At 48.7% G+C, this 13,284-nt stretch overlaps 1 protein-coding gene across 1 annotated transcript in view; it reads right to left on the bottom strand.

The window, feature by feature from the left end:
- Positions 1–317: 317 nt before the first annotated feature.
- Positions 318–13,284, bottom strand: part of LOC141073162 (uncharacterized) — a 28,109-nt gene continuing 15,142 nt past the window's right edge. Inside the window, exons 3-4 of the mRNA XM_073560548.1 lie at positions 12,307–12,380; positions 318–1,364 (exon numbers count right to left, since the gene is read on the bottom strand). Of these exons, the coding sequence (XP_073416649.1) occupies positions 856–1,364; positions 12,307–12,380 (583 nt within the window). The 3' untranslated portion in view covers positions 318–855. The remainder of the gene's footprint in view (positions 1,365–12,306; positions 12,381–13,284) is intronic.

Below are 13,284 nucleotides of genomic sequence, written 5' to 3'. Positions count from 1 at the left end.
CCATAATTCTCACCTGTATAATTCTTCTTCGTCATCGCTCCTTGGGTAGAATTTGATGATGGTCACAGAAGGTCACCTACTCACCCTTCTGCAGGTCTACACTGACACTCTCCTCCCTCCCCAATGCCGCTCAGTCTTGTGTGTATTATATCCAGACTTCCATCCTCTCTGTGTGGTTCTATCCACAAACTAAAGAGTGTATAGACTGGGGTAAGGATATTCGGATGATGGCCCACACCCACATGGGCGCAAGCCCCATACAGTCATAAAGAAATGGCCTCCAGATATGGCTCGAGACAGAAAATATCACAAGAAACTGGAGGTGGATTGATTTTATTTGATTACATACAATAAGTGTAAATTGGATAAAAATACCAATCAAAGTACAGATCCGGGTATAATAAAGGCGATGGTGTCTGAAGCTCCAGTCTGTCACCCATCTACATGACCTGCCCCTGTCATCCTACAACCAGGGGGGCTCAAGAACATTGGGCCAATAGTAGCCATAGTGCCCTTACCAATGATTAGTCCTGTGTCTACACCCTGGGAGCTTCACACAATGTTATGCTTTTTATTAGGCTATGTTCATACATTGGAGACTCCATAAAGAAACAGTCGTAAAATGTTTGCACCAAATTCTCTATTTGCTGACGTAGCCTGTGGTGGATCTCCGATGTCCATGATTTCTTCAAAAAAATCTTATCCTTTATAACCATAGTCTGTTCTCTGGGTGAATTATTGTGTGCAATATACATATGGGGACATTATGGGACATGGCGCAGATCCATATTCACGCTCACCACTGTCCTCCATCTGCACCATGTGGATGGTATTTTCATATTATTAGCTTTTCTTCTACTTTTTCTTTCCTTTTTTCTTCATATCTTCCAATTTCTTCTCATGCTCGAACTGTTCCCGTAATCTCTGTCTATCGGACTCTCGTTGTGATCTCTCCATTTTTTCCTTCTGTTCTTCTCTACTTTTTTGCCTCCTCGCTTCCTCCTCTTGCAGCCGTAGTCTGAAGGCCTGCTCCATCCGAGTGCTCTCCACATCTTTCTGTCTGGCTAGATTTGCCTCCTGAATCTTCATTTCCCTTTGGTGAACATACTTCATCACAAATGTCTTCCGATCAATCATCTCCTGATCGGCGTCCCGGGGCTCGTTGGCTCGGAACTGGGCATCACTGATAACTTCGTAGAGGAACTGGATGACCGCCTCGTGAGTTTCCCTTTTTTTCTTTGGATTCCTATCTGTGTAATTTTCAACGCCAAAAACCTTATCGACTCCGATGTCCATGAACATATTCTGAATCTCTTTGTAGTTCTCGTGATTCCGGTGAGTGAGGACAACGGTGGGAACAACCTCTGAAACAAAAGTAACAGTGAAACATCAGAACTGATTCCAGTTACAGATGAACGGATCGATGAATATTCAGCGTTTCCTCCTTCACTAATTCACACACATTCAATGACTGAGGCGCAGCCCCGCGTATAAGTCAGTGCCGGCTGAAATACTGGACTACGGATCGGCCTTCATTGAGTCATGTTTGGCCACGGCGGCTCCATATTCGAGAATGTGCGGAGTAGTGAAATGTCAGCAAAGTAAACCCTTACTAACTCACACATCGTTAATGAAGATGTCACATCAACATTTGTATTTATTACAGTACAATAAAGGACACAATGCACCCAGATTACACAGCATGACTTCTGGATATGGAAGGACCCTGCTCCATCATAAAACAACCACAACTACAGTAAACCAAGGCACTGGGATAAATACACAAAACACATTATGTTACTTGTCAAAATGGCCACAGCTTTATTTAAATCACAGGATTAAAGCAATACCAGGAGGAGTCAGGTGAAGTGCTAGTATATTCACAAGTCCTAAGATCTCCCTAGCTGTCTGACATACGGCACCAGGACAGACAGTCATAAAGGGGAGGCACCAGGACTGACAGCCATAAAGGGGCGGCACCAGGACAGACAGCCATAAAGGGGTGACACCAGGACAGCCATAAAGGGGTGGCACCAGGACAGACAGTCATAAAGGGGAGGCACCAGGACTGACAACCATAAAGGGGCGGCACCAGGACAGACAACCATAAAGGGGTGACACCAGGACAGACAACCATAAAGGGGTGACACCAGGACAGCCATAAAGGGGTGGCACCAGGACAGACAGTCATAAAGGGGAGGCACCAGGACTGACAACCATAAAGGGGCGGCACCAGGACAGACAGCCATAAAGGGGTGACACCAGGACAGCCATAAAGGGGTGGCACCAGGACAGACAGTCATAAAGGGGAGGCACCAGGACTGACAACCATAAAGGGGCGGCACCAGGACAGACAACCATAAAGGGGTGACACCAGGACAGCCATAAAGGGGTGGCACCAGGACAGACAGTCATAAAGGGGAGGCACCAGGACTGACAACCATAAAGGGGCGGCACCAGGACAGACAGCCATAAAGGGGCGGCACCAGGACAGACAGCCATAAAGGGACATCACCAGGACAGACAGCCATAAAGGGGCAGCACCAGGACAGACAACCATAAAGGGGTGGCACCAGGACAGCCATAAAGGGGAGGCACCAGGACAGACAGCCATAAAGGGACATCACCAGGACAGACAGCCATAAAGGGGCAGCACCAGGACAGACAACCATAAAGGGGTGGCACCAGGATAGACAACCATAAAGGGGTGGCACCAGGGCAGACAGCCATAAAGGGGTGGCACCAGGACAGCCATAAAGGGGAGGCACCAGGACAGACAGCCATAAGGGGCGGCACCAGGACAAACAGTCATAAAGGGGCATCACCAGGAGAGACAGCCATAAAGGGGTGACACCAGGACAGACAACCATAATGGGGTGGAACCAGGACAGACAACCATAAAGGGGTGGCACCAGGACAGACAGACATAAAGGGGTGCCACCAGGACAGCCATAAAGGGGAGGCACCAGGACAGACAGCCATAAGGGGCGGCACCAGGACAGACAACCATAAAGGGGTGGCACCAGGACATACAGCCATAAAGGGGCAGCACCAGGACAGACAACCATAAAGGGGTGGCACCAGAACAGACAACCATAATGGGGTGGCACCAGGACAGACAGCCATAAAGGGGTGGCACCAGGACAGCTATAAAGGGGAGGCACCAGGACAGACAACCATAATGGGGTGGAACCAGGACAGACAACCATAAAGGGGTGGCACCAGGACAGACAGCCATAAGGGGCGGCACCAGGACAGACAACCATAAAGAGTTGGCACCAGGACAGACAGCCATAAAGGGGCAGCACCAGGACAGACAACCATAATGGGGTGGCACCAGGACAGACAACCACAAAGGGATGGCACCAGGACAGACAGCCATAAAGAGGTGGCACCAGGACAGCCATAAAGGGTAGGCACCGGACAGACCATAATGGGGTGGAACCAGGACAGACAATCATAAAGGGGTGGCACCAGGACAGACAGCCATAAAGGGGTGGCACCAGGACGGCCATAAAGGGGAGGCACCAGGACAGACAGCCATAAGGGGCGGCACCAGGACAAACAGCCATGAAGGGGCATCACCAGGAGAGACAGCCATAAAGGGGTGACACCAGGACAGACAACCATAATGGGGTGGAACCAGGACAGACAACCATAAAGGGGCTGCACCAGGACAGACAACCATAATGGGGTGGCACCAGGACAGACAACCATAATGGGGTGGCACCAGGACAGACAGCCATAAAGGGGCAGCACCAGGACAGACAACCATAATGGGGTGGCACCAGGACAGACAGCCATAAAGGGGCAACACCAGGACAGACAGCCATAAAGGGGAGGCACCAGGACAGACAGCCATTAAGGGGCGGCACCAGGACAGACAGCCATAAAGGGGTGGCACCAGGACAGACAGTCATAAGGGGCGGTGTTATGAGCTCATTTTCTGCTGCACCAGTTGAGAGTTCTCCTTCTGTTCTCCCTCTGGTGGTGACAGGAGGTAGTGAGGTTGGTTTAAGTGGTAGTGATCTGCCACCTGATGAGGAGGATAACGATTGGATCTCTGGAGTATCAGACTGGATATAACAGCCGACGCCCTATCCTGGTGCTGGTGATTCAGTCTGCTTCTCAGGTCTTGGACTTCAGCTCTCTTCCAGTCTTCTCAAGTTAAGTTTGTTTTTTGCTAATGTTCTCACTTGCGCTTGTTGGTCAATTCAGTTTCTTGTGTGGTCAGCTTGCCCCTGCTGGGGCTATGCTGAACTTCCACTCCTATTTATTTGTATTTGCCAATTTGCCTTTTTTGTCCCTTATTAGATTGACCTCTTTTTTGCTCTGTTTCAGAATATATCAGAGTGCTGATATAGTGGGAGAAGTCTAGTGACTCCGGGTTATTTTTGCTATCAGACGTGTTGGACATTATTTTGTTAGGGTTTTTTGGCAGATTGCAGACAGTGGCTTTCCTTTCCTGTCCTTTCTAGTTAGTCGGGCCCCATCATTTGCTCAGCCTATTTTCCTGCCTGTGTTTGTGTTTTCATCTTGCTTCACAGTCAATACACGTGTGGGGGCTGTCTATTCCTTTGGGGTCTGCTCTGGGGCAGTTAGTTTTCCCTTTTCTTGCTTTAGGTTTATGTAGTCCTCCGGCGGTGATGAGGCGTCTAGGAACATCGTAGGTACGCTCCACTGCTACTGTTAGTTGTGTTGTTAAGATCAGGGATCCACAATCTGCATAGTTACCAACCTCTCTCGTTTTCTGGGACTTAGCTTTTTGTTGTTCCTCCTCGGTGACCCATTCATAACAGGGCGGCACCAGGACAGACAGCCATAAAGAGGCATCACCAGGAGAGACAGCCATAAAGGGGCGGCACCAGGACAGACAGCCATAAAGGGGCGGCACCAGGGCAGACAACCATAATGGGGTGGAACCAGGACAGACAACTATAAAGGGGTGGCACCAGGACAGCCATAAAGGGGCAGCACCAGGACAGACAGCCATAAAGGGGCATCACCAGGAGAGACAGCCATAAAGGGGTGGCACGAGGACACACAGCTATAAAGGAGCAGCACCAGGACAGACAGCCATAAAGGAGCAGCACCAGGACAGACAGCCATAAAGGGGCAGCACCAGGACAGACAGCCATAAAGGGGTGGCTTAGGACAGACAACCTTAATAGGGCAGCACCAGGACAGTCATAAATGGGCGGCACCTGCCTCCAGGACAGACAGCCATAAAGGGGCAGCACTGGAACAGACAGTCATAAATAGGCGGCACCAGGACAGACAGCCATAAGGGGCGGCACCAGGACAGACAGCCATAAAGGGACAGCATCAGGACAGACAGCCATAAAGAGGTGGCACCAGGACAGACAGCCATAAAGGGGGTGGCACCAGGACAGACAGCCATAAAGGGGTGGCACCAGGACAGAGAGCCATAAAGGGGCGGCACCAGGACAGGCAGCCATAAAGGGGCAGCACCAGGAATGAAAGTCATAAATGTGCGGCACCAGGACAGACAGCCATAAGGGGCGACACCAGGACAGAGAGCCATAAAGGGACAGCACCAGGACAGACAACCATAATGGGGCAGCACCAGGACAGAAAGCCATAAAGGGGCGGCACCAGGACAAACAGCCATAATGGGGCGGCACCAGGACCGACAGCCATAATGGGGCGGCACCAGGACAGAAAGCCATAAAGGGGCGGCACCAGGACAGACAGCCATAAAGGGGCAGCACCAGGACAGACAACCATAAAAGGGCGGCACCAGGACAGACAGCCATAATGGGGCGGCACCAGGACAGAAAGCCATAAAGGGGCGGCACGCACTTGGACTATTCAAGCAGAGCCAGTAAACTTTCAGGGCACCAATGAACCCATTATCCTCACTCCTATGCTGAACCACTGTGCCCGCCCCTGATTGACATTACCATTACAACGTCCTTGAGGCCACCAAAGCCGAGCCTGGTCACCACCATGAGGTTTTACATCCTCTATTAGTTACAATGAGTCAACCTTAATTTGTCTGCAATTTTCACCTGACTCCTAAACCGCCACCAAAGCCAAGCATTGTCAACACTAGTAATGAGCGAATATGGCACATTCGGATTTGTGATCGGAAACCCGAGCAAAATTTTATAAAATAGGTAACATTCGGTAAAAAGTGAGGAAAAAAAATTTGCAGGAGCGCCACCGTACATACTAGTCATCCAAGATCTCTGTCTCCTTCCACGACTACCAACCTTAGACATTGTGGACCCATGGGGAATTTGATCCCTACACTCTGTATCACTTATCCTTTAAACTTCCTGGACTAAGCGACTCTATGAATAAGACCTGGGACTGATTGAAACGTTGGTATTTTCAGTTGCTTTGTGTCACATTTTTATTTTGCTCCCACTACTTTGTTAAATCATGTTTTTCTACAATAAATATCCAAGAAGTATCATTTCTCCTTGCGGAGAATGACATGCTAAGCATGTTGAGGTGAGGAGACTTAAAGCCGCAATGCTCCTCTGGGAAATATGCTAATTATGCAAATTGTCTCTTCAGAGAGGAAGAGGACTAGAACTCTAGTGCCACCTATTGGAGGTAGCAATCCTAAAAGTCAACGTTGACCCTTTAACGAGCCTAGTTAATGACTTAGGATAAAAGCCAAGCCAGAATCTCCATTTGCAGACATGTCATTCTCCGCAAGGAGAAATGATACTTCTTGGATATCGGTCAGACGCCTCTCTCACAGCCAAACCAGATCTCCCACTTTGCACTGATGAGGGGCAGTACCCCGATACACAGTGTCTGCAAATGGAGATTCTGGCTTGGCTTTTATCCTAAGTCATGTAACTAGGCTCGTTAAAGGGTCAACGTTGACTTTTAGGATTGCTACCTCCAATAGGTGGCACTAGAGTTCTAGTCCTCTTCCTCTCTGAAGAGACAATTTGCATAATCTACAATAAATATTCACACTTTTACAAGAAACCAATTTGAGTGTGCGGCGAAAATTGACTGTTGATTTGAAGGTTTTTTTTAGTCAGTTCCACCAGCACCTTGCCTCGACAAGACAGAGTGCACACACTATACCATTCTTTACAAAAGGATTTTCTGCACTTTAGCAACGATAATGGTGGTGTATGATGAGCGTTTGGCACATGTTTGATGAGGGGGGTTTGCAGAGCTCAGAGGTGCGGTGTTCTGGTAAACATTCTTTCCCCCTAACTTTATGTGTGCACATTGTGGCTAGCCAATCAGAGCGCAGGAAACCCCCTACAAGGTCCTGACACAGCGGCTTGTTTCATTGGCTGCTGAAATCACATGTCCCTCTCCATATAAATAGCGGACATCTTGTTTTAGCACCATTTTGACACTGTAACAGCGCAGAGAGGCTGCTCCTGACGCTGCCACTGTTAGCAGCAAGATTTTAGCTAGTTAGCTAGGCGGTTGTATATCAGTCAGATAGAATAGCTAGCTAGGCATATTAATTTAAACACTGCCTGATTGCTGTGAGCCCTGGCTGCACAGTACGGAGGTGGTGGAATTATCTCTGAAGTGTTGGAATGTGTGTTTCATTTAAACAGAGGTTGAGGGCGCAGATGGAGGCCCTAGAGGAGGCAGAGGAGTCAGAAGCACTGGAGGAACTGTTACATTGTTCCGCAAGCCATGGAGATTCCAAGACTTGGTGTCAAGTGGCACCATGGTGTCTACTGCTTTAGTTCTCCATGCCCTGGAGTGTACTAGTTTAGTTCTCCAACCCAAGCTGTTTAGTAGTTTAGTTCTCCAACCCCTGTTGTCTATTAGTTTAGTTCTCCATCTTATAGTGTCTAGTGGTTTTGTTCTACAATCCTAGATGTTTAGCAGTTTATTTCTCTGTAAGGGGGTCATCAGGTGCGTCACGTGCCTCCCCCTTCTTGATGTTGTTCACATGTGTCTAATATGGCACCTTGATGGTTATTCTTATACTGTAATGTAAATGTATTGTGTGTTGCAGAAATGTGTATGTGGCGCCCCCAGGAGTATGGCCGCCACAGTGGCTTTGCCTTCCTCCAGGGAGGGTAATGCCAGGCTTGGAAGCAGTAAAGGGTCTCTCTCGCAGTTAACCTATACATGCAACACAGTTCCACTCCAGGCCAGCAGGGGGGACTCTGAACCGGAATTAAGGGGAGGAGTGCTCTTTGAGGGCCAGAAGGAAGGAGTGAGTAGTGAGTGTGAGGAGGTCCATGTGTGCAGACGTGTGGAGAAGCGCGGAGATTGAGCAGAGAGGAAAGGCTCATCTCCAGTGAGAGCACATGGACTGGAGCCTGGTCTCCACGGTTGTACGGATACTAACGGTCTTGCAACAGACAACAGAGGAGTAGGAGGCTGTAAATGCCCTACTCCCATCTAAGACTTGGGGGCACAACAGCAGCTTGGATAGTGAGCCGGGACTCAGGAGAGAGGAGTCCCCGAGATAGGCTACAGCTGTCTGACGTGCAAGTAAGGTTCTTGAGAACATCTGACAGGAGGAACTCCAGTGTAACTCAGTACTGGGAGTACTTAATTCGAATAAGCGTTAGGAAGAAGACTGCACAGCCCATCTGCTGAGAGAGCATCCCCGAACTGCTTCCAGGCTAGCCTGCTCCAGTACCATCTGTAATCAGGACCCTGGACTGCATTTATCAAGTAAAGGTACAGAAATTGCACCCCGCTGTGTCTCTGTCTGCTTCCTACTTTTCCGGCACTGCTACATCCCCGTGCCAACCACATCTACACTACTCTGGGACTACAGCTTCACCTGTGGGGAGCTTTTACATCTTGGCTGCACCATACTATCAGCCCCAGCGGATCTGCATGCAGCATCGGCTTAACATCTCACATGCCGAACACCTCAGGTGGCGTCACGAACTATTCCATTAACTACAAACCACCATTCAATACCCCTGATTACTTGGGCGCCCAGGGCCACGGACCGGGTCACTGCTGCTGTGACACATCCCCCTGACACCGGCCCGGTACCGAGTACCCATGTAATGTAATGTATTTGCCATGCCTTGTAATGTGTTGTGTATTGTGCCTTAGCTTAGGGATAGATTAGTAGGTAGTGCAGGATTGTAGGGGGAGTAGAATAAAGGGGGCACATTAGAGATAGAGCACAGGATAGATAAGAGTGTTAATTAATTCCAGGCAGTATAGGAGTTAAGTAGATGGCAGGGGCACAGAGCAGCAGCCGCAGGGGGGTATAGGAGAAACATTTCCTGGTTAGTGGTAGTGAGGAGTTCCCGGGCATTCTGCCTGAAGGCAAGATGCATTTAGCTTATAGGATTTATATAGCCGGACGAATGGAGCGGCTATAGCTGGAGGGAGTCCCAGGAGAGGGACCAGTGTGGACGGCCTCCAGTGATCAGAGGTCAGCACAAGGAGGACTTGAGGTTTATGACCAGGGCAGGTGGAGCTGTGAGAGCGTACCTAGCACCTCTTGCTAAGGAAGCCGGACCTTGGACCAGAAAGGAGCTGGTGAGCCTGGAGCACGTGTGAAATAAAGTAAGTGCAGGAGATGGAAGAAATTGTCAGGAAGAATTAGGACTAGGACTGTCTGAAGGACAGGGAGAGTGAGGAGATGCCACTCTGTGTGAACTGTGCTGCTGATTTGATGGATGCCTTGTTGTTTATTAAAGTTCAACTGTTGGAAAAAGACCCCGTTTTTGAAGTTATTTGCAGAGCCTGCATGGTAGCAGCTGAAAAGAATATGACAGAGCCTGTGAGTGTGCTGAGGAGCATGTTACACATGCAGTACAAAGAACTTTATATGACTTTTCATGAGCAAGGTGCAAGCGTGTTCACTGACTGTCGTTTAGTGGACTCTCCCATGGCTACCACCCCGGGCCACCTTGTTACATCTCCAACCCTTGTTGTATAGTAGTTTAGTTTGTTGAAAATTGTTCAGAATGCAAAGAAACACCCACAAATAACATCAGCTGAAATACTGGATTCTCTGAAAACTAGAGGTGTGGCTGTTTCAAGATGCACAATAAGAAGGCATTTGAAGAAAAATGGGCGGCATGGTCGAGTTGCCAGAAGAAAAAATATCTCGCCTACAATACTCAAAACAGCACAGAGACAAACCTCAAAACTTCTGGAACAAGGTAATTTGGAGTGATGAGACCAAAATTGAACTTTTTGGTCACAACCATAAATGTTACATTTGAAGTGAGGTCAACAAATCCTATGATGAAAGGAACACCATTCCTACTGTAAAGCACGGAGGTTGATTGCTGATGTTTTGGGGATGTGTGAGCTACAAAGGCACAGGAAACTTGGTCAAAGTTGAAGGAAAGATGAATGCAGCACATTATCAGAAAATACTGGAGGCAAATTTGCAATCATCATCACGTACTTGGACATTCCAACATGATGACCCAAAACACAAGGCCAATTCGACCTGTCATTGGCTACAGCAAAACTTAGTGAAGGTTCTGGAGTGGCCATCTCAGTCTCCTGACCTCAATATCATTGAGCCACTCTGGGGAAATCTCAAGCGCTCAGTTCATGCTAGACAGCCCAGAAATTTACAGGAACTGGAGGCTTTTTGCCAAGAAGAGCGGGTAGCTTTACCATCTGAGAAAATAAAGACGAGTCTAATCAATAGCATACTTATGCTAAACTGACCCCCAGCCCCCAGCCATCGGCTTTCCCTCTTCTAGTTACAAAAAATACACTGGAGCCCACGCCATTTTTTTCAGAAAAATAATCTTTTAATAATGAAATACATGTCCAGTATTTTGCACACACACTGTATTGACATGTATACACTGTATCTACCTATTCTATGTGTATTTACTGTATGTAATCCATCTCTTCTATCCTGTTTGCTCCTGCTGTGATTTTTACACTACCGCGGCTGCTGAATTACCGGCCTTTTATCTTTCTATTTTTTTAAATACTTTAGTGGCAACGCAATTATTTTCCTGCTCTTTTACAGAATTTTACCAACTTTTCCCGATTTTAAGAAAAATGCTGCTGTTTCTGATCACGAATTCGAATGTGCTATATTTGTGCCAAATTTATGTTTGGCGATTGTTTTATGAACTTATTCGCTCATCTCAATTCCTGACTCTTCTGTCTCCTCTGCACCATGGGGAGCACCATCACGTTAAGAGGGAACAGTGAAAAGCGACATTTAACTCCCGCACACCTGTAAGAGGAAGAACCGGACCGGGGGTACCTTTCTTGCGCTGGGTCCGGAACTGTTGATACTGTCCCCTCTGATGTCCGGGGGAAGACTTAGGAACCCGGACCAATCTACACACTGTACAGCGGGCAGCGTGGCTAAGCAAGAAGGAGCTGAGCGCGTGTGGAAGCCGTTAGTCTTGGTGGGGAAAAGCTGCGCGTAGCAGGGAGGAGCTGAGGCTCCGACTCCTGAGCCTATTAGCAGCGCAGTACTCTGCCCGCGTACCCCGGTGATGACTTCCAGTGACAGTGAGCAGACTCATGACGTGTGCCCACTGGCTCCTGTAAAGCAAGGTGTCGGATGCTCCAGGCTTGTGGGCACCCACGTGCTGCCTCGTAAAGGCCGGGTGACTCACTGTGAACTGTGCTCAAATCCCTGACGACTGTCGAACCCCGTTTAGCTCGGACAGTATTTTGGACTGCACCTCACCCGGCACAGAACACTCTGGGACAAGGACCCTGTCGCGGACGGTATGAGCAGAACGCCACCATCAGGACCAAGATCGTCGCCCTCTCCTGGACCACGCCGGATTCACCTCGTGCTGCCAGCGTTGGCGCCATCGTTTCCACTGTGGACCCTTTCATTAGGAAACCGTCAAACTGATAAGTTAACCCTTAAGAACTGTTGCTATCCAATAAACTCCCTCAGCCCTTTATTCTCCCCTTGTTACTCTGCCACTTATCATACCCTGCTAACCCCTCTCCTCCCTGCCTGCAGTAAATCTCTGTTAAGTAAACAAATACGGTAACTCTTGCTCTGCCTCCTGTCCATTACTGCATCCTGCATCCAGCTCACACACCCACAGCCATGTGCCTCCTTACAGGGCCTCTGGAGCGCCAGGCGCGGGGCACGGCCACCATCAGCTGTGTGACAGGAAGAAGAAGATCCGACCCATGCCGGTGTACTGGAGGGTCTCACACCTGCGCTCCGGATGTTGCAATAGGTTTACATTTGGCACCAATATCAGAGTAATGTAGATGAGAAAGGAAGGAATGCGGCAGAGAAACGCTCCTGTGGGAACTTGACTCTTCTTTCTATCTTTTTGGAGTTAACGAGGTTCTTACCTACCAATACATGTATGATGGATCTGTATGTACACGGAGGACACTTACTTGTTAGCTGTATGGCAGTATGAAATATTTCTTTTAGCTCTTCCTTTAGCTCAAGACTTGGTGAATTTGTCACCCTAAATAAAACAGAAAAAAATCAATCAACCGATCCCAATGATCATGAATACAGAGCAATTATGTAGACAGCAGTGTGAGCGTTGGGCAACGACTACAGGCAGCTACTGACCCCACTGACCATAAGAACTTACACTCTACAGGAAAGAGAGGACCCCACTGACCATAAGAGCTTACACTCTACAGGAGAGAGGACCCCACTGACCATAGGAGCTTATACTCTACAGGAAAGAGAGGACCTCACTGACCATAAGAGCTTACACTCTACAGGAGAGAGAGGACCCCACTGACCATAAGAGCTTACACTCTACAGGAGAGAGAAAGGACCACACTGACCATAAGAGCTTACACTCTACAGGAGAGAGGACCCCACTGACCATAAGAGCTTACACTCTACAGGAGAGAGGACCCCACTGACCATAAGAGCTTACACTCTACAGGAGAGAGAGAGGACCCCACTGACCATAAGAGCTTACACTCTACAGGAGAGAGAGGACCCCACTGACCATAAGAGCTTACACTCTACAGGAGAGAGGACTCCACTGACCATAAGAGCTTACACTCTACAGGAGAGAGAGAGGACCCCACTGACCATAGGAGCTTATACTCTACAGGAGAGAGAGGACCTCACTGACCATAGGAGCTTATACTCTACAGGAGAGAGAGGACCTCACTGACCACAAGACCTTACACTCTACAGGAGAAAGAGGACCCCACTGATCATAAGAGCTTACACTCTACAGGAGAGAGGACCCCACTGACCATAGGAGCTTATACTCTACAGGAAAGAGAGGACCTCACTGACCACAAGACCTTACACTCTACAGGAGAGAGAGGACCCCACTGACCATAGGAGCTTATACTCTACAGGAAAGAGAGGACCTCACTGACCATAAGAGCTTACAC

Source organism: Dendrobates tinctorius, unplaced genomic scaffold, assembly GCF_039654945.1.
Source record: "Dendrobates tinctorius isolate UK_male_01 unplaced genomic scaffold, ASM3965494v1 ptg000297l, whole genome shotgun sequence".
Taxonomy (NCBI): domain Eukaryota; kingdom Metazoa; phylum Chordata; class Amphibia; order Anura; family Dendrobatidae; genus Dendrobates; species Dendrobates tinctorius.
This window is presented reverse-complemented; position numbering and strand designations above follow the sequence as displayed.